The following is a 21,349-nucleotide window of genomic DNA, read 5'->3' as shown; positions in this document are numbered from 1 at the left end:
ATTTAAAAAAAAAAAAAAAAAAATTCATAATATCTTTATGTTTTGTTCTGATTAACAGGTGAAACTGTCTTCACAGTTTAAATGGAACAACTTGCGTGATTCCTAAACGGATCTGCTAAAAAATACCAAAATTGACCTTAAACGTTTCACAAACCCGTATCTGATGATACCATTGTTGACCCCTTGCAGCCACTCAACTAGTCTAATCTACAAGCAAGCACCAACCCAATAAATCCAGTGAAACTCTTACCATATCTGGGAAATCAGTCGACCAGGGATTTGTATGAAAACGCAGCATTGTACATTACACAGCCAAACAGCATGCAGTAAAAAAATTAGGTTTAATATTATAATTAATTCTTATAAACAATGTTACTTAATTGTGTTCAAACATCATTCTTGCATTATTTACTTAAATTACAAAAATATATTATGCTCTTATTGTTTCTATTTACACATATTGTTTTATATTGTAAATAAAAATTGTTTATAGAAAGTTTATTGAGTTTATAATTATTTTTTTCTTATTAATGCATGATATTAAATCTATCTATTAGTATCTATTATTATTATACATATAACACATGCAACAAACACAAACACACGTTTTCTAGACATTAATAATAATAAAATAAACACAAATAGGAATTGTCATCAATGGGTGACTGCTTTCGTCAAGCTGTTCTTTTTCATATTTCTCTTAGCTTATACTCTTATTGCGTCTAGAGGTAGGTACAGATTGTCTATATAAAAATGGGAGGGAAAAACATATAATTTATAACTACCTATATACCGACCTAACATTTTTATAGGTATTTTCATTTAAAATGTCTTCTTGAAGTTGTTTTTTTTTTAACAATTTATCATAAACCCTATTTAATATGTTTGCACAGTAAATTACTAAAATATGTAAATAACTCTAAAGACCTTAATACTGGGGAATCAATAGAAATGTTGAAAAATAGAAACAACTTGTTAAATTGGGACTTAAATCCATTACAAAACATTTTATTAAAATTTATAAAACGTGTTGACGATGAGTCAAAATCAGTTAAGACCCTCACAGAGGGTTTTGCATGACATGAGAACTATAAATGACAACGATTAAGATGAATTGCGATTTATATCTATGGAAGAAGAAGAATTCGAAGAAAAACCGTCACTCTTTCACCGTGACCTACCCTTGTAAGAGTTTTTAAATGGCCTAAATTTCCCCAGACTGTAACTCTGATATGTGCGATAAATAAAAATATATTTAAAGAAAAACGATTTTCTATTATATAAGGTGTAGTATAATGTTTTTCTACACTAAAAAAAAGGCACGAAGAATCGGTTTTTTTTTTTTTATTAAAATACCGTAATACATTATATTCAACAGATAAAAGTGTTTTTTATTATTATTGCTCGTGTTTGTGCAGTAAAATGTAACGTGTCTTTCTTTGACAAAACTAAGTAAATATTATTTTGGCAACAACTTTTACAAAGCTGACTGTTCTTGAGAGCGTATGAAACATTCGTGTAGTAGATTTGATAGAGTTAAGTGTCATATGAGAATTAGTAGCATTTATTATTACCGCAAAAATGAATATAAATATCATTATTTTGATGTGTTTGACATACTACATTCTGGCGGCGAATTCAATGGATTCTTCGAAAGAGGTAATTATAATTTATTCAATTATTTAACGCTATTATTACTAAAGCTAAGTAATTTTCAAGAAATATGTATGTTTTAATTTTCTGATAATCAGTGTTATACCGTTTTTTATTTAAGTAAATTGATAGGTTGAGTTTTAACAGTGGAATCTCAGTCTTTTGTCGAATTTCGGATTAATAATAATAATTTTTCTGTACTGAAAAAAAACGCATAAGCTAGCATCCAACTTCCAACTATAAAGTGCCCAAAATGTGTTCGAATGTTTTTTGAAAATATTCAAATCAGTAATTTAATAGAAATAATTATAAACAAATTGTCAAATGATGCGCTCAGGAGCCAAACTGATGAACTCTATAAAATGAACATTTTCAGGATAGGCAGTTAAAGTTATTTGAAACAATGTATGTACTTAGTGCGCCAAGTACAATTGCCAATGTATACTTAGCGCACTGTAGCGGTGAAAAATTCAACTATGGAGTTATTTACCTTGGCCACTGAAAATTATACACTTTTTTAATCCAACCATACTATTATTCGCAATTTGAAAAAAGTGGAGTTAACCGGTTAGGCTGCAACAATCAACAATGCGACATGCGTTGGAGGACAGAAAATGTCCACCTGATATTATTGTGCCACCTTATCTAAATCGCTGCACGGAAGACTCGTGGCCAGTTGGTATAAAAACTCCTATTGCACGTGCCGAGAATAGGAGTAATTTCACACAGTATAAATGCAGACGGATTCTAGGAGTAAACGCAGCAATTTTGTTCACTTTTAAGAATACACATGTCCCTGATGTTATGAAAATCACACCTCCAGGAATTATAATATTTTTCAATGAACTTTTTCATTGAAATAAAACTTGAAGTTTTATTAATTAAAACAAGTCAATTATTACACAAAAATCTTGAAAACCACAATTTCAATTTAAAAATAAAAGAAAATAGATGTTATTATTTTGAATGAAAGTTTTGTTAATTACCTAAACATATCTCAATATTATTTACTGATTTTTAATCGTTACATAATTCCAGTACTATCCGAACTTCCAGAAAGTCTTATCCGGTTTTTGTTTGAGGGAAAAAAAGTAAAAAAAATCTGAAGAGATTTTAAAGTAAAATGATATTATAGGAGGCCTTAGCACTCAAAAGTTAAAACGGGTTTACTTTTTTGTGTACTTGGCGATTGTATACGTTAAAATTTCAAAAAAAAGATAGTAATTTTGGTTTTGTGTCTAAACTCAGTTTACTTACACTGAATGAACAAGTCTTGTTTGTAAATTTAATTTCAATGATCATTTTTAAGAAAATCACTTATTAAAGGATTTTGTACCAAAAAGCCAGGCAAAATTTTGACTACTTAAGATTAGTAACTTTGGCACCTTTTCTAGGTTATTTAGGAAACAGATTTTTTAATTTCAGGCATCATCGTTCGGTTTGGCTATTTCTAAATGCAATAATAGCAAGTATAAAAAACTTGTGCCATTAATTTGAAAGTGATTTTATCCGAGAGGACTAGTACAGTATAGGCATAATGTAATCAAAGCAATTTAAAACTTTCTTGCTTTGCTGGTTTATACTGTGCTTGGTTTGGACTGTACTGGCTTGAAAATACTAACTACCGATTTGCATCGAAGCGTTTTTTCGAAAGTGATTTTATCACTTTCTGATTTAAAAATTCCTGTAAACCTGTGACCTCCCCGTCCCCACTATGCCCCGACTCAACTATGCTCCGTCCCCACTATGCCCCGACCCCACTGTACTGTTTTTTTTTTTTTTTTTTGCAAAAACGTAGTGGACCAAATAACACATATACAATGTCTTGTTATATTTTGATGGAATTGTTGACGATTCATGTTTCAATCGTTTGTACTCCATAGTTTAAATTATAATCGCTTATTCTCAATAAAATTAATATTTATGTATTATATACTTCCATTAGAGCAATCTCACACAAACTATTTATACTTCATAGATTATATTATTTCGAAGCTATATCATACTTCTATTTTACTAGATTGGCAATGTACAAAATAAAATGCAACTAAAAAAACATTTTCATAGATCCTTAAAATGTAAAGGGTGGGATAGTGAAACGGGTAGGTTCCCTAAACGGGTCCCATTTAAATACATTAGAAAATCGCCGTTTTACTACCCCATCCTGTATATTAATTTCTTGTTATTTTCTAAAGAAAAATTGATTTTCCTACATTTAAATTGAAATAAATCGTATTCTGGTACTGTGATGGAGATAACAATACATTTTACCTACATATATTACTAGCGGTCGGCTGTTAACTGTTATTTAACAATAACCTTTTATGGAGATTTTAATAATAGTATAGCAGCAGTATCATGATGTTAAATGGTCACGAGATTTGATCTAGTCATAAAATAAAGTACTATCATTCATGACTTTTAAATACTATTAAAATATATCTTAACTTGAACACAGTAATAAAATAATGAAATATTTTATACAAAATTAGAGCTACAAAATTATACACTAAAAAATTAAAACTAGCACGAAGCAGATTACATATCTCATATGAGATAATTTTAACAATCAAGCGCGAATCACTTCAAATGAATAACAGTATAACAATATGCAAAACAATAGTTTTCCTTTAAATAAATTGTATAATAAAAAATAAATTTTGGGGCGGTAAACTGCATAAAAACCAACACTTAATCTGAATCCAAAAAACAACAGTCCTCTTCATAATTTGCAGGTAGTTGGACCTTATATACTCATAGTTGACCTTCGTTAAGGTAATATAACGCAGGCGATAAAATAATGAGATAACGACAGTGGTTTTGTTGTGTCAGAATCATTAAGAAGTGTCTTAATAAGTACACGGATAGGTTCTTTTCCCAATAAATCGTGTCTACTATAATCAGTTACACGATTTAGTCGTCTGTGATATCATGTAATAAACACAATATTATGATAACGACCAAAGGGCCCTAACCTAACCTAACACGGATAGACATTACCAACTGATAGTTTTTAGTGTCTGTTCGTTTCTCACATCTGGTGCACTGGGTTTTGAGTTAAAAAAAAAAAAAAAAAAAATGAATTTGTGTAAACTTTAAGTCAAGAGTGGTACTTGAGCACAAAACCTAATAGTATCATTCTGCATAGATATAAATAAAATTGTTTTAATGATTTGATCAATTTTTTTTAAAGATTTTAGGTGTTTTTGTTAAAATATACGAAATCTGCGAAAACACAGTTTCCCGGCAATTAAAAAAAAACTGCAGTGCCGAATTTTTTGCCCGTTTAATGTGTTATGGGTACATATGAGTTCCAACTACTGCCAAATTTTCAACCCAAAATTTTTAAAATTACCGCTAAAAACCCGGAAAAACAAAAAAAATTGTACCCCCCCTAGGGGGGTGGGAAATGGGTATAGTTTAAGTTTGACACAACTGACGTGTGCGGGCATACCAAATAATTATTTCTTATACATTTCAATTCGATCCGACTCTTTTTCTCGAAATTATAGCCAGTAAAAGTTCTAACTTAAAAACTCGTACGGTTTTTTTTTTGGTTTTTTCAACTTTCGTCTGTGAAGAATTAAACTTTTTCAACTTTTACCCCCCCCAAAGTACCAACTAGATGAAAATTGCGATTTAAAGAGTTGCTGTTCGAAAGAATTGGTCCAGTATTAAAGAAGTTACAGTGTATACAGATAAAAAAAAAACACACATCAGAGTAAAACCAATACCTTCTCGCTTTGCATCGAAGCTAAAATTAATGGCATATATTGAAAAAACTATTTGAAAAAAAAAAAATTATAATGAGACTACTACCGTTTTTACCCTGTGCAATTCATTTAATTTAAAACATTTTCATTACTAGCATTACCCATCGTATATTCTCTAAGAACAATGTTTTTAATTACTATCGGCAATTTAACTAAAATAAACAAATAATAGGTTAAGCTTTAACAAAAGATATAGAAGAACATATTTAAGAATACAATTAAGCAATACTTAATGTTGTACACAGGTTAGGAATAAAATTATTAAATTTTTTTAAAAAACCATATGATTAGGTTCCAATTTTTATGTTTACCATTTTTTTAAGTTTCTTCGACTTTTTTATAATGATAAAGAAATTTTATCGATTTTGTTATTAGATTAGTATACAATATAGGTTTTACAACAGGAGGAATATGCACTTCTTTATTATTTTGTTTATCTTATATATTCTTTAAATGTAACCCTAGGTTTTCTTTTTGTCTGACCTACATGGAATTTATCACATTCTTTACATTGAAATCTATAAATATCCGATGATTCCTTGTACCAATTTCATTTTTGGTGCTACCTAATAAAGATTTCATAAAATTACATTTTGATGCTGTAACGATTGTCTTTAAAACTGTAGAACTATTGGAGTAACTTAAAAAAATATTGCTGTATTTTTGTTAAACACCTGGAGATGACTGAAAAATAAACTATGACCAATCATATTATATTTTCTTCATTCCCTCCAAACTAAGTACCCAGTAGCCGTCTTAACTTGACTGGATCATTTAAGTTTCTTAAATAAACTTCAAACCATATCTGCATCATATTTATTAAATATTTTATTTCAATAGCAACTATCAATAATATGATTATTTAATATTCCTATGTTGAAAATATATTTTGATAAATAATCTAAATGAATAATAAAAGTAGGTTGTTGGTCCGTTAGTATGTTTGTTATGACAGTAATTCTTTTGAAATACGCGTATAATATAATGTGTATTATTTTTTGTGGATTTCTGCGCTAGATTTTCAACTGTTATTGTTCATCTCATCCATTTTTGATTCAAAAACAATTTGATCATCCGACAAACATATTAGTATCAAAAATATTTGATTTTGTTATTTAAATATTAAATATATTTTACCTCTTGCAAGTGTGATATGTAGGTTTGTAAAACAGTTTGTACATTAAGCAAGACTTAAAAATTACTTTGTATGTAAAAAAATGTTTACTGACTTGTTATGATTACCTGCTTAACATATTCATCTGTAAAATTTAGTTAAATAATGAGTTTATTTTTTATATTTCTATTACCTCATGTAGGCACGTATAAACCCGAAATAATCACCTAATTTAGCTACCAAAACATTTACCAAGACAAACGATAGTAAAATACGCAAAAGATTCATTACTATCTGAAAAAATATGAAATAAACATTCCTCAATATTTTCTAAACGCTAAGTCAAGCTCTATGAAAGAAAGAAAATGTCAAAATATGTTTAAATTTCAAAATCACAATTTTTTTTAAAAAACACGGAATAAATCCAAAATTTTTATAGTATTTATGTTTTTTAAGCCGTATTCATTAGACTTCTTTGGTCTTAGATTCAAAAACAATTTGATAGAGATACCTAGAGTTATATTTATAGTATACATATTTTTTTTTTAATTTCTGTTCCTTTTTATATATTTGTTGATATTTTACAATAATACAATTTATTTAAAAGTGGAAAATCTCTAATAATTCTTACATCATTTTAAACACCTTGCTAAAATGTTCAGTACATACATTTTTTAAGGAAATTTAAACAAAAACATTCGATGCGCTTAACGTACTATTTTGAGCATGTATTTCTCATGTGATACATGTAAAGTAATTGTATAGTTTTATTTGTGTTCTTATTTTTACTACTTCACTAAATGATTTGTACCTAAATATTTATTTTTTACTTATGTCCCAGTTAAGAGGGGAAGGAAGTAAGGTTATTCAATACTTGAGTGTGGATTCGGGCACAAAATTAATAAATTAAAACAGATTATAAGAGCAATACAGTTCCTCTTTGAAATTAAAATAAGTTACTATAGATCTCCGAGAAAACATTAGCATTGACTTGCGATTTAATGAAATTGACTTGGTGGTTAAAATTGTATAGCAAGAGTACAAAAAAAAATGTATTTACGACCTTAGAGATATCTAATAGGTATATAATAAGTAAACACTTAAACTATCGAAATAAGAGAACTTATTAGTAAAATATCTATTGATCAGTTTGGTGAACTGTTTTAAAGTGATTTTCTTTCAACTTTTCGATGGGCTTTTATGTCGATAAAAAACAATAAAATCGTGTTATGGTTGCTAGATGCTCATGTTAATTTATGTACTTAGCTGTATTTTTTTTCAATATAATTTCATATTTACTTTACTCATACGCAAGTGTAGACTATTTTATTCTCCCTTAAAGGTGCCCAAAACCTTTAAATTATAAATTGAATATGTGTAAAAGCATTCACTCAATCTGCAAGTGTAAATTGTGCAAACATAAGACACACGTGTACATTTCCGCCACCACCATATTCGTCGATTCGTTCTGTCGTCACCTTTACAAGACGGCGCCCATAGCCATTGCGTGTAATACCAATGATAATTAAAAATTAGCTCCACTACCACCAACACCAGCTATAGTACCAAGGACCCATACGTAAAGTATGCTCTAAATTGCCCAGCGACTAGAGCGGCCGACAGTTATATGATGCGTACACCGCTAGAACTGTTTAACCTTTCTAAAACCAAATTTCGTTCCATTACAATGAACGTCTTAAAATCTTAATTACTATTTTAGAACAAAGCCAAACTTGCCCAAACGCATCGAACTAAAATTTCAATTTACTACAAAAAAAGTATTTGTGACCTAAATGCAAAATTTTAGAATTGTGTTAGCTTTGCGGAACCGTGACGCTAATATAAATGTATTCAAATTTGTTGAGCCATTGTTAAAAGCGCACTCCGTCATCGCACTTCTAAAGTACCTGAGTTCTTTGTAATGTGTACTATACACTACTTAGCAGCTGTTGCGAATAATAACTACAAGTGACGCATACCACCAGACAAACGAAATTTCGTTGAATAATATAATAATATAACAAAGCCGAATTTGCCCAAACGCACCGCGCTATAATGTTATTTTATTAGAAAAAAGTTCTAGGGTGCCATGCGTAAAATATGTACTGTGGTGTCAGGACATAGTGGAGACGTTGGTCGTCGCAGATAAGGATTATTATACTAAAACTATAACTTTCAAATAAACAATTTGATTTGAATCTGTAGACACTGGACCGAACTTTAGTACTTTTTTGTTGTACGGGTTTATATAATGTTCTTGGGTTGTCTAAACTGACTGCACTCGGTTTCCACTTTGCTGGATTCTTACTATCCATAGATTCGTAGTGAATCCTTTTTTTTTAATGTTATTTTATTACATTCAGCTCAAATAATTCCTATATTCCTGTGACATTACTCACCCATAGTATTCTCCTCGCTATTGCCAAAAGTGACTTCTTGACACACAGTTCAAAACATAATATTAATAGTTTAAATTTACGTGTTAGTTAAATACGTGTTTGCAACTGGATAAACATTTTTTCACATGGTTTATCACCCAATCAAAAAAACTCGTTTTTGAATAATAGTCTTTAAGTAAGTTTGATATATTTTCTACTAACGAATAAAAATACACTCATGTGATAGTCGATTTATAAGATAAATACGTACCTCAGAGCAAATGTGTTTAAAGTCAAAATTGTTGGTTTTTTGGTCGTTGGGACTCTTAGATGAATCCACCTAAGTTCATCCATTTAATTAAGAATTTATAATCATTAATAAATACATTTAAAATTTTATAATATAAACACCTGTGCTCTGGGGTTGGATATAGTTAGATAGGTTATTCCACAAAGATTTGACAAATTAAATAACATTTGTTCTAGTAAATATTTTTAAGATTTTTTTTAAAATTTAATTTATACCTAATTTTTTTCACTAAAACAAAAAGTATTTATAAACATTCATAATTTGTATCAATACCCTAATTTTATCTCTAAATTATTATCAATGAGTATCTACAAAGCCTTTTTAAGAAACAACTGACAAATTTTTTTTTTTTATGATTTTAACTACATAATATGATATATTATATTATATTATAAGATATTTATATATAAATTTGTATAAATTGTATACTATTTATTTCAAATGCTGCAAAATGGGATCACATATTTTATTCTGCTGATTCGGCTAAAAAAGTTTGAAATGGTTCAACAGAGATACAAAACAACACAGCCGCCACGAAACAATTAGCCTTAGCCTGTTTGAATCGCTAATTTTATTTTTAAATATAAATAAGCCTGACAAAAAAATTCAATGATAAAATTGTAAGACGATGAATGTGAAATGCTAGTAATTTTATTGTTCTAAAAGTATTTTCTATATCTCTATCTTCAACTTAGTGTTTATTATGTTTTGTATAATTAAGAGCAGACATGACAATATAAGTACAATACATAAGCAACAAATGTTTTTATAATCGGGATTAAAACACTTTATTTTTAAATACATTCATTTTATATGACATTATTGGTATTAGGAGATATGCAAAAATTATTTTTATACAATTAATTAATAATAATCAAACTACAAATTAAATTATCCTTATAATTCCTAGTCCAAACTATAGTACTTGAAAAGCAAGTGGCTGAAATTTAGTATTGTCAGTGTTTAATTCCCAAATTTCGTCATTAATATACTTGTATTTCATATATCTGTTGTTTGTAGTTGTTATGCAACAAATATCACCAACAATAACAGCCAATGCTATTAATATATTCGGAAATATTGTATTAATGAACACTCCAATTAAACGACACATATCGGAAAACCTTGAGAAATCATTGGTGAATCCACCTTAAAAAAAAATTTACCAAATTTAGTTCGTACCAAAGAAAGTCCGTATTGTACAGAGCTAAACCGTAGTTCGTTTCATAGATAACTTTATGATAAAATGTGAAATAAAAAAAAAATTGCATACAAAAAATATTAATTTTTAATTCGATTTTTATTAAATAAAATCGAATGAAATTATTTTTAAAATAATACACATTTTAAAATAATGTTATTTCTTTATATTGGAAAACAAACAATTATATATAAAATGATATAAACATTTTATATTAATAATTACCTATTTCTTCACGGATTAAACCTTTTGTAGCTGCACTAGTTAAGCGCCTTCTTTCGTTTCCCAAAACTGACAGATTAGTATTACTCAAATTGACTTTATAATAAATAACAAAAAAAGTTAGTTGTTTGTTAAACAATTAAATAATTTGCTTAAAAACCTGCTGCTAAAACCTAAAGTTACTTTAACGGACAAAAAATAAAACTTTAACCACTCCGTAAAAAAATACATAAAAAATCAACTTCTTTATCCAAATAACATGTAACTATGTTACTTTTTAAACATTGCCCAAGCAGACACTACGTCTAGAATTTTTTCAAACAATATTGTGAATATATTTGGATTATTTTATAATCAAAGAATGTTGACCAATTTAAAAAGTATTATTAACCTTCTCCCTGGAACTAATTTGTATAAGTTAATTTATTTATACTATTTTTATTTTTAGTTTGTTACTAAATATTCTTATCAAAGTTCTGGTAACAGGAAAACTTCCTCGTCTATTCAAAATAACCAAAACACTATGAAAATCTGAAAATAACCCTCCAGTTGGTATAGACTAATTACCCTTCTCAGAATGTGCTGCAAACTTACGAATTGCCCATAAGTAATGTTTGAATCCAAAATCAGCAAGTAGGTTTCATACTAAAGTGCAGCTACTACGTCCGAATTTTTTCCCCGAGTACGTTTCTAGAAGGAAATACGAAAATGGGAAAAAATCGAAAAAGCATTGAAAGCAGCTAACGACACGGTATAATGGAACAGTCCTGCTAACTACATTTTTAGGAGCAACTACATGCAAAACCATTTCCACCCTCTCAAACAGTATGCTACAAAAAATTTTGCAATTCGTAATGTACTTCACATTATCCTATAGGAAATATAGACTAACAGCTAACGACCAACAATCCATACCCCCCCCCCCCCCCGATAAATGAAGAATAATTCATGCCAATTACTACCTTCATTTATCCCAGGTGTATTGAATCCTGTAATCAAAATATAAAACACCAAGTAATTATAAGATTAAAACAATTTGTTTTAATTTTTTCATTTATAACGCTCATTTATAGTCGACAATACTTAGGCAAAAAAATCAATGTTAAATAATGTCAAAACTTGTAGTAGCAACGTATTCATAAACGGTTTTATCTAAGTTTGGAATGGTCAACAAAAGCTCAAGCAAAAAACATAAGGGCTTATGACTGAAATATATTCAAATATTTATCGTTTTTATATTCGAAATTTATACAATTATTAAATTAATTATTTTTCGTATAAAAGTCAATTTATATCTACCTGTTAAAAACCATATATGTGTTTGAATAGTTTGCTGATATCTTATCTTGTCTAAAATTAAAAATTAAATATATTTTAATGTACATAATTTATTATGATAAGTAACCGATATGTCAGTTTATGGTTATTGTCAATATATATATGTGTATAAAGAGCAAAATACTTTCTTTATTGTACAGTGGTATGAGCTACGTAGGTTGGTAATACTGATCAGAAGAAATGATAAGCACCGGTGTATATTGTATTTTGCTTAATCATATGGAATCAATTGATATACATTGTTTAGATAAAAAGTGTAAAATATTGTTTAACATATTAAGTGTAATTAGAGGTGTAACAAAGAAACTTAATTTGTCGTTTCTCCTGTTACAGGTAAGCTTGTACATATTGTAAATATGACGTTAAACTCAGAAAATAAAATTATAATCTCCTGTTACAGAGCAACACATTGGTTTCTTTTTTCCACGAAAATTCACAATAATAGAGTAATCTTACATATATATATATATATATATATAAGAACGGTTGACTACTAAATATTTACCTAACGGTAAGGAAAGTAAGTTTGTTTCGGTTTCTGAAATTGAAATAAAAACATTTCATAATTATTAAGTTTAAGAAATTTATTCAATATAATAAAAACTTGTTGAACGTTAAGAACACGATTACCTGGTACTGCCAGCATTAAAGCAATTTCCACTGAAATAAAATAAATGTGTCATTTAATGACATAAGATTTAATGTTTAATAATAAATATTAACATTCTAAAACAAAATTTTATGAATTCAGATATTAAAATAAATTGAGCGAAGACTGAGTAAGAAAATAACTGAATGGAAGCAGATATGTTGAAAAAAAAAATTAGCTGAGAATAAAAGAATTCCGATTTTAGAGGTTAATTTAATATTTGTATATAGGCATTGCAATAATTGTATGTCATTTATTTAATTTAAAACATTTTCATTACTAGCATGCCATATCATTATTATTTTTTTTTTTTATTTACTATATAATTTTGATTACCCATCGTATAATCTGCAAGAACAATGTTTTTAATTACTCTTGGCAATTTAGCTAGAATAAACAAATAATAGGTTTAGCTAAAAGAAGATAGAACATAGTTAAAAATAACATTAAATAATACTTGATGTTGTATACAGTTAAGAAAAATAATAATAAAGTATTTGTTTTAAAAACCCTATGAAATAGTCCCAGTTTAACAAAATATATTTTTTGTTTTATAACATTTCTTAAAATTATTTTATTGGTCATGAAGTTTTACTGATTATATTATTAAACTAGTATAAAATATATATTTAACAACAATAGAGTTATTTAACAACATTATTAGAGTTACCAAAAAAAATATTGCTGTATTTTTGTTAAACACCTGGAGATGACTGGAAAATAAACTTTGCGCGATCATATAATTTTCTCTTCATTCTCCCCTAACTAGTAGAAGTAGCTGTAACTTAACTTGAGCATTTATTTTTCTTAAAAATTAAAAAAAAACCATAAAAGCTTTGTTTCTATTGCATTTATTTATTTCAAAGCAGCGTTGAATAATATGATATTAAATAGATCTATGTTGAAAAATTATTTTGATAAATAACCTAATTCAATAATAAAAGTAGGTGGTTGGTCTATAAGTATTCATACATATCCATTTTGAATTTGAACATATTAATAAAATAAACATTTTATAATCTTTTTAAAATTTGAACATATTAATAATATCAAACATTTTTTATTAGGTTATTTAAATATATTTTACCTTTTGCAAGCGTCATTTGTTGATCTGTAAAACATTACATTTATTAAGTTAGATATAACAATTAACACTATGTATGTAAAAAAATGTTTACTGACTTGTCATGATTACCTCCTTTACATAATTATCTGTAAAAAAAAGTTAAATTTTGAGTTTTTTAGATTCCAATACCACATTTAGTTACGTGTAAAAATTAAATAATCACCTAATTCAGCTACTAAAACATTTACCAAAACAATTGATATCAAAATACTTAAAGGTTTCATTATTATCTGAAAAAAATTTTAAACAAACATTAGATCATTATCTATTAGAGTGAGTCATCATTTAGTTATCAGCTAGTATGTTAAGCTGAGATGCTACAGCAATGTTTCTTTATTACACATTACTTATGTGTCTGGTTCCACAATATTTTCAAAATGCTAAGTCAAGCTCTATGAAGAAAGGAAAAGTTCTAAAAATGTTTTCATTTCAAAATTTTAAATCACTTTTTAAAACTCAACTTTTTTAAAAAAAACTGAATAAATTCAAATTTTGTATTGTATATTTGCTTTTTAAGCTGTATTTCATTAATCTTGTTCTAGTGTTAGTTTCAAAAACAATTCAATAAATATATATAGAGATATATTTTAAAACATAAATATTTTTTTAAAAATTTCTATTTCTTAATAATAAAATGTATTTACGAGAGGAAAATCTCTATTAATTCTTTTATTATTTGAAAGATCTAGCTAAAACCTCTAGAATACAAATTTAAAAAAAAAACTACATATTTTTGAGAAAACTGTCTATATTATTATCTACTTTTAGGTCTAAATTTTAGACCTAAGAATTTAAAACTTAAACAAAATAAGAAAAAAAAACCACCTTCGTAGGGGAATGGGTGTATGAACTAGTTTGGGATAGTCAACGTTGATCAATACTTATAGGTCTAAAGTAGGTAAAAAATGTATAGAGTGTAATTTTTTACTTGTAAAATATGTAAGTTTTGTGGGTGTTTTTCTCAGTTAAGAAGGGGAAGGAAGTAAGGTTATTCAATACTTGTGTGTGGATTAGGACACAAAAGTAAAATATTAAAACAGATCATTGTAAAAGCAATACCGTCTCAGTCCCACATCGAAGCTAAAATAAATTACTATTGATCTTCAAAAAAAAATTAGTTATGACTGCGAAGTAATGAAATTGACTTGGTGGTTAAAATTTTGTAGTGAGCGTAAAAATAAAATTAAAAACTAAAAATGTACTTACGATCTTAGAAGATGTTTAATAAGTATATAATAAGTAAAACACTTAAAATATTAAAATTATAAAACTTCTAAGTAAAAAAACAATTGATCAGTTTTTGAACTGTTTTAAAGTGATTTTCTTGCAACTTTCCGATGCACTTATATGTCGATGAAAACAATAAAATCTTAATATGGTTGCTAGATGCTTATGTTAATTTATGTACTTAGCTGTTTTTTTTTTTCAATATAATTTCATATTTACTTTATTTACTGAGACGCAAGTGTAGACTATTTTATTCTTACTTAAAGGTGCTCAAAACCAACTTTTAATGACGAAGTTATACATTAAAAATGTGTAAAAGAATTCGCTCAATCGACAAGTGTAAATTGTGCAAACATATGACACAAGTGTACATTCCCACCGCCACTTTATACTGCACTCCGTCCACAGCTACTGAAAATGAACACGTGCACGTTTAATCTTTCGAAAATCAAATTTCGTTTTATTACATTACACATCTTTTGAATAAAACCAAACTTGTCCAAACAAACCGCACAAGAATTACATTGTATTATAAATAAATATTTGTGACCTAAATGAAAAATTTTAGAACAGTGTTAGTTTTGCGGACACATTTGTTAAGTGTACTATTCACTACTTAGCAGTTGTAGCGAATGATAATTATATGAGACGCATACTGCCTGAACGGATATACGTATTGAAAACTTTTGATTTTTTTATTAATAATAAAACAAAGCCGAATTTGCCAAAATACACCGAGCTAGAATGTTTTTTTTATTAGGAAAAACATCTAGGGTCAAACGTAGATAGGAATTATTATAACTTAAAGTAATAAAATAACTTTCAATTAAACGATTACGTGCAAATTTCTAGAAAATTTGTATTAATACCTTTATATTATTCGTTTAGATGCGAATCTGTGGACTAGTTGGAATATGTGAACACTGTACTGTACTTCGGTAATTGTTTACTGTACGGGTTTATATAATGTGCTTGGTTTTACTAAACTAATTCAGACTGAACTTGGTTTTAACTATGCTGGATTCTTACTATTCACAGATTCGTGACGTAGCGTTTTTTTTTTAAGTTCTTTTAGTACATTAAGCTCAAATAGTTCCTCTATTCCTGTGACATTCCTCATCCCTAATATTCTCCGACATTTTGTGACATAAACACTACTGCTCTGGGGTACGGATATATATTGGGTGTCCCACAACGATTCGACAAATGAGAAAACATTTGTTCAATTGAATATTTTAAAGATTTTTTTTATAATTATATAGATACCTAATTTTTTTTCAGTATAAAAAATTTATAAAGATCCATAATTTGTATCAATATCTTTATTTAACCTCATAAATTGTAACCAACGAGTACCTACAAAGCCTTTTTAATAAAACTTCCGACTATTTGTTTTTTAATGATTCTAATTAAAAATAATGATGTATTATATTAAAATATTATAATATATCATTTTTATATACAAATTGGTATACATTTTATTTTATTTATTACAAATGCCGCAAAACGAGATCACATTTCTTGTATTGATTCGGCTAAGAAAGTTTAAAATGGTTCAACAGTAGTTACAACACAACACAACCGTCACCAAATATAATATAATATGGCTTAGCTTGTTTAAACTTTAAACCACTAGTTTTCTTTTAAAATAAAAAGCAGCCTGATAAAATATTTCAATGAAAAAATTGTAAGTCGAATGAGAGAACGTAAAATGGAAATAATTTTATCGTCTTAAAAGCATTTTCTAAATCTCCAGCTACAACTTAGTGTTTATTATGTTTTGTACAACTAAGAATATAATAACAGATATAACAGTATAAATCCATAACAAATGTAACAAAATATGTTTTCATAACCGTGAGTAAGACTCTTTATTTTTAAATACAATCATTGTATATGACATTATTGATATTAGAGAAATTCGAAAATTATTTATACAAAATTAATAATAATAACCAAACTACAAATTAGGTTATTCTTATACATTTCTAATCTGAACTATAGTACCTGAACAGCAAGTGGCTGAAATTTAGTACTGTCGTGGTTTAATTCCCAAATTTCGCCATATGTTTCATACAATTGTTGTTTATAGTTGTTATACGACAAATATCAACTACAATATCGGCCAATACTATTAATTTGTTTTGGAATATAATAGGTACGTATAATCCCGAAATAATCACCTAATTCAGCTATTAAAACATTTACCAAGACAAACGATAGTAAAATACTTAAAAGTTTCATTATTAAATAAACATTAAATCTCTTTATATTAGACTTAGTTATCAGCTCCTATTTGGAGCTGAGATGCTAAAACAATGTTTATTTATTACACATTACTTATGTGTCTGGGTCCACAATATTTACAAAACGCTAAGTCAAGCTCTATGAAGAAAATCCAAATTTTTTTATTAGACTTAATTTGGTCTTAGAGTCAAAAACAATTTAATAGAGATATCTAGAGTTATATTTATATCATAAATATATTTTTTTAAATCTCTGTTTCTTTTCATATATTTCTTGGTATTTTACAATAATACAATTTATGTATAAGCGGAAAATCTCTATTAATTCTTATATTATTTTAAACATCTAGCTAAAATGTTCAGTACATACATTTTTCCGGTTCCACAATATTTTTAAAACTCAACTTTTTAAAAAAACAAACTGAATAAATTCAAAAATCTGTATCGTATTTTGGGTTTTTAAGCAGTAATATTTAACATTTTTAGTTTTAACACATAGATATATTATTTAAGTGGGGGTTATGCAAAATTTGTGTGGATAATTCGTGTTATGATTTCGTCATCGACATTAGGATAGATGTAAATATCGACATAAAAATAGAGATCTGTTGATTAAACACACCACATACTGCACTCTAAGTTCACCTATATTTTTATACAAATAAAAGCCAGTACAGTTTAGTCGAGGCATAGTGGTGCTGAAGTATATTGGAGTGGGAGAATCATTATAACTGAAAGTGATAAAATCGTTTTCAAATTAACGCTTCGATATGAATCAGTAATGGTAAAAGCACAAATGTCGATTAAAGCATTGTAATGACATAATGTGCTAAGCAATTAATACTTAGTATTAGGGTGGATACGACAAGGGTTAGTCTTCTATCTACAATAATTAATTGCCATTGTTAACAATATAATATCCTAATTATTAACAATATATTGAAAATGGTTTCAAATATCAGTTTATGTTGATTTACTCACTCATATACTTTATACAGTAGTTTGCCTTCCTTCGCCCATGCTTACTGGTTTTAAATTTAAAAGAGGTACACAATTTTACTTTTGTCTCAACAAAATAATATACACTAACTAAATATTATTCTTTTTTATTTAAGGAAAAATGTTTTACAATTATAGGAGTATGTAGTCAAAAAAGTTTGAAAAGTTTAAGCGTTTACAATTTTAATTTTCATCAAGCTGTTCGTTTACTATGACTTTTTAAAGATTTGAATTTAAGATCGATGAGGATTCATGAGTAAAGGAATTTCGTGGCTTATTTAAGTGCATTTGGGTAAGATTTATTTCAAACCGTTGTGATATTCAAATTTATATAGAGTGCAAATATATTATTCTATACAAAAAGTTTATAAGATATTTATGATGAATAAAGTCTATATTCATATTATATTACAGGTGGTTTAACACTTTAAAGGCTAAACAAAAGTCGTTGATTTTGCTAAAACAAAAATAATAATCTACTTACACAAAACTACTAAAAACTTATTTGGCCGCAACAGCCATTGATCCCTTTCTTAATAAATAATATATTTACACATTTAACGCATAGAAACCTGGTACTTTTTCCTAATAGACTAACATTCTAGCAAGGTGTGTTGCTAGAATGTTAGTTTATTACTACTGTCCGCCTTCTAAGGCTAAATTAAGGGACCCTAGCCGGAACAGAAAGCTGCCCTGTATCTGCTTTAAAATATTCCTAGAGACTCTTTGTGAATTTTATATAACCACCCAAAAGAGCAAAAGTACCTTTAAGTAAATAAACTAAACTCTCAAATAGCAACGTACAATATTATATATTTAAAAACCGGCTTGATGCCGGTTAAGAATTAAGTTATCGATTAAAATATTAAAATAACTAAAAAAACAATATGTATAAAATATATGTATATAAAAGTTTAACACCTGTTACCTGGTCCGTGGAAATCCGGAGTTAGAACAGGCGGAGTGACACCAGGGTGCTGTCCGACATATTAGACCTCATAGGTTTGGCTTGGAAGTAACGATAACCACCAGCCATGAACAATATTATTATTACTAATAATATGACAGGCAAGGGCCATCGTTCCAGCATACAGATTCAATACATCAGTGAATTTTTTATTATATCAAATAAATTGAAAAAATGTTTATTATAAGGCATGCGTGTATGATTTGTTTATAATGATAATAGTAATTAAAGAAAGTTGAATAATTCTACTTGATAATGAAGTCGTTGAAATTTAGTACCATTAGCTTTAAGTTCCCAAATGTCTTCATTAATATATCTATATTGGGTTTCACTATTGTCTAGAGTTTTAAGAACACAAGTTCCGTTATGAACTTTAGCAGATTTTATAAATGGTAATTCTTTAAATACGTTTTTGAAACTTCTGTACAATCCCAATAAACGACATATCTGGGAAAAATCTGAGAAAGCCATTCTCAAATCGGGGTTTTTGGCTAAAAAAATAAAAAAATAAAAAAATTAGAGAACACCAACACACATTACGCAAAAACATAAATCTGAGATTTTTTAAAAAAATTACTTTAGTAGAAACTTTCATCTAGAAGCTTTTTTACTAAAAAACATATTAATTTGTCATATAATTTTGCAATGTAGTTTGTATTGGATTATGAATCGTCTATTATAAGTGATGACCAAATGTTATAAATGTAAAAACTTCTACTATGGTAATGACATATTAGATAATTGATAAAAAATAAAATTGGTTAAAACGAACTGGCATAAACATTCCAACCATCAATGAACACAAACTTAATTGAAAAGACAATGTAATCAATCATAATATAATTACTAAATGCATGTTAGGAAAATGAGTCTTGTCAAATACTTATGTTGTGAGGGCTTTATAGGTACTTCTATTATTCAAAAAATTGTATGTGTTTGTTATATGAATGAATGTCTGTAAATATCTCCTTTTTTTGTATTATGATTATTAATATCTTTTTTTTATAAATCAATAAAATTAGTACAATTCTTTTATGAAAATGGATACATTCATAAAAAATTCTAAATGAATATATACCTATTACGATTGCATGGATTAATTGTTTTACAGCAGCAACAGTAAAATATCTCCTTTCACTTCCCAAATATTCCATAGTACAGCGATCTAATCTAATAATAATAGTTATCAACTTAATAACAAATAAGGAACTTTAGTAATTTACCAAGCCATACCTCTGAAAAATTAATGTACGATTGTGATTACCTTTGTCTACGAATGCTCTTCTCATACCTATAACCAAAATATAATTTGTCAAAACATTATACGGTTAAATAATCATTTTTTTGTTCTTTTTCTATAACAGTCCTATCCTAATATTGAAAATATTTAAATAAATTAATCAATACGAAAAAATGTCAAATAATGTAGTACAATTTAAAAATTGTTCGTATAAAAGAGTTCAATTTTGTATTTACCAGTTACAGCATTTATTTCATACCGCACTCTTTGCTGGTACCATAACTTTTCTAAAATTAGAAAAAAAAAATTTGAATGTAAATCATTCATTGAGGTTGAAATCAATATGTATGTGTATGACTATTCAAATTTATATGAATAATTTACTACTAAATATTTACCATGCTTTATGACCAAGGCTTCGTTTGTTTCTAAAAATAATATTAAGTAAATTATTATTAATGTATTATTAACGTCATTAGATTTTGTTTTTTGTTCAAAAATAAATAATGATGCACAAGTCAAGCAATAGACATATTTTTTGTGTTTCTGTAATTAAAATAAAATCATTTTATATCAAATAAATATTAAGTAACTACGTGGAAATATTCCCATAATACATTTGAATATATATATAACATATTATGATAGAAATCCATAAGCATGTCTATGAAAATTCCCAATATACAAGATGTTTAGAATTTCAAGTATGAGCTGACTGTTATGACGTTATACAAAAAAAATTTATTAAAAATTATTTGTACATTTTTTAAATTTTTATCAAAGATTTAAGGTTTTTCAATTAAAAGCTAGACTTAGGGTAGTCGTAACTATTGCAACTTAAATGGTAATGTACACGTAATTTATTTGTTTAATTAATCATAATTTGCTGAAATATTTGTATAGTCG

At 27.4% G+C, this 21,349-nt stretch overlaps 1 protein-coding gene across 1 annotated transcript; it reads right to left on the bottom strand.

Annotated features, from left to right (window-relative positions):
• Positions 1 to 10,016: 10,016 nt before the first annotated feature.
• Positions 10,017 to 15,089, bottom strand: LOC126835789 (uncharacterized). Its single transcript, XM_050568610.1, has 11 exons — positions 14,971 to 15,089; positions 13,928 to 13,994; positions 13,821 to 13,850; positions 13,726 to 13,749; positions 12,975 to 13,025; positions 12,620 to 12,649; positions 12,495 to 12,527; positions 11,951 to 12,001; positions 11,614 to 11,640; positions 10,655 to 10,747; positions 10,017 to 10,377 (listed from the first exon to the last, which is right to left on the bottom strand). Exons 2-11 carry the CDS (start codon positions 13,986 to 13,988, stop codon positions 10,145 to 10,147), a joined length of 633 nt encoding a protein of 210 aa, XP_050424567.1. The 5' UTR covers positions 13,989 to 13,994; positions 14,971 to 15,089; the 3' UTR covers positions 10,017 to 10,144.
• Between the last annotated feature and the right edge of the window lie 6,260 nt (positions 15,090 to 21,349).

This window comes from Adelges cooleyi, unplaced genomic scaffold, assembly GCF_023614345.1.
Source record: "Adelges cooleyi isolate 19-005CV unplaced genomic scaffold, UGA_ACOO_1.1 ACOO_flye_CR_arks_rails_tigmint_CR_PRNA_23, whole genome shotgun sequence".
Taxonomy (NCBI): domain Eukaryota; kingdom Metazoa; phylum Arthropoda; class Insecta; order Hemiptera; family Adelgidae; genus Adelges; species Adelges cooleyi.
This window is presented reverse-complemented; position numbering and strand designations above follow the sequence as displayed.

Bases quoted from the DNA above. Each gene is read 5' to 3' on its own strand.
- LOC126835789 (XM_050568610.1), bottom strand. From the start codon at position 13,988: ATGAAACCTTTAAGTATTTTGATATCAATTGTTTTGGTAAATGTTTTA. The intron at 12,002-12,494 runs GTAAATATTTAG...TTTTAATTTTAG, and splicing joins CTTACTTTCCTTACCGTTAG to ACAAGATAAGATATCAGCAA. The intron at 10,748-11,613 runs GTAGTAATTGGC...TTTATTATAAAG, and splicing joins TACACCTGGGATAAATGAAG to TCAATTTGAGTAATACTAAT.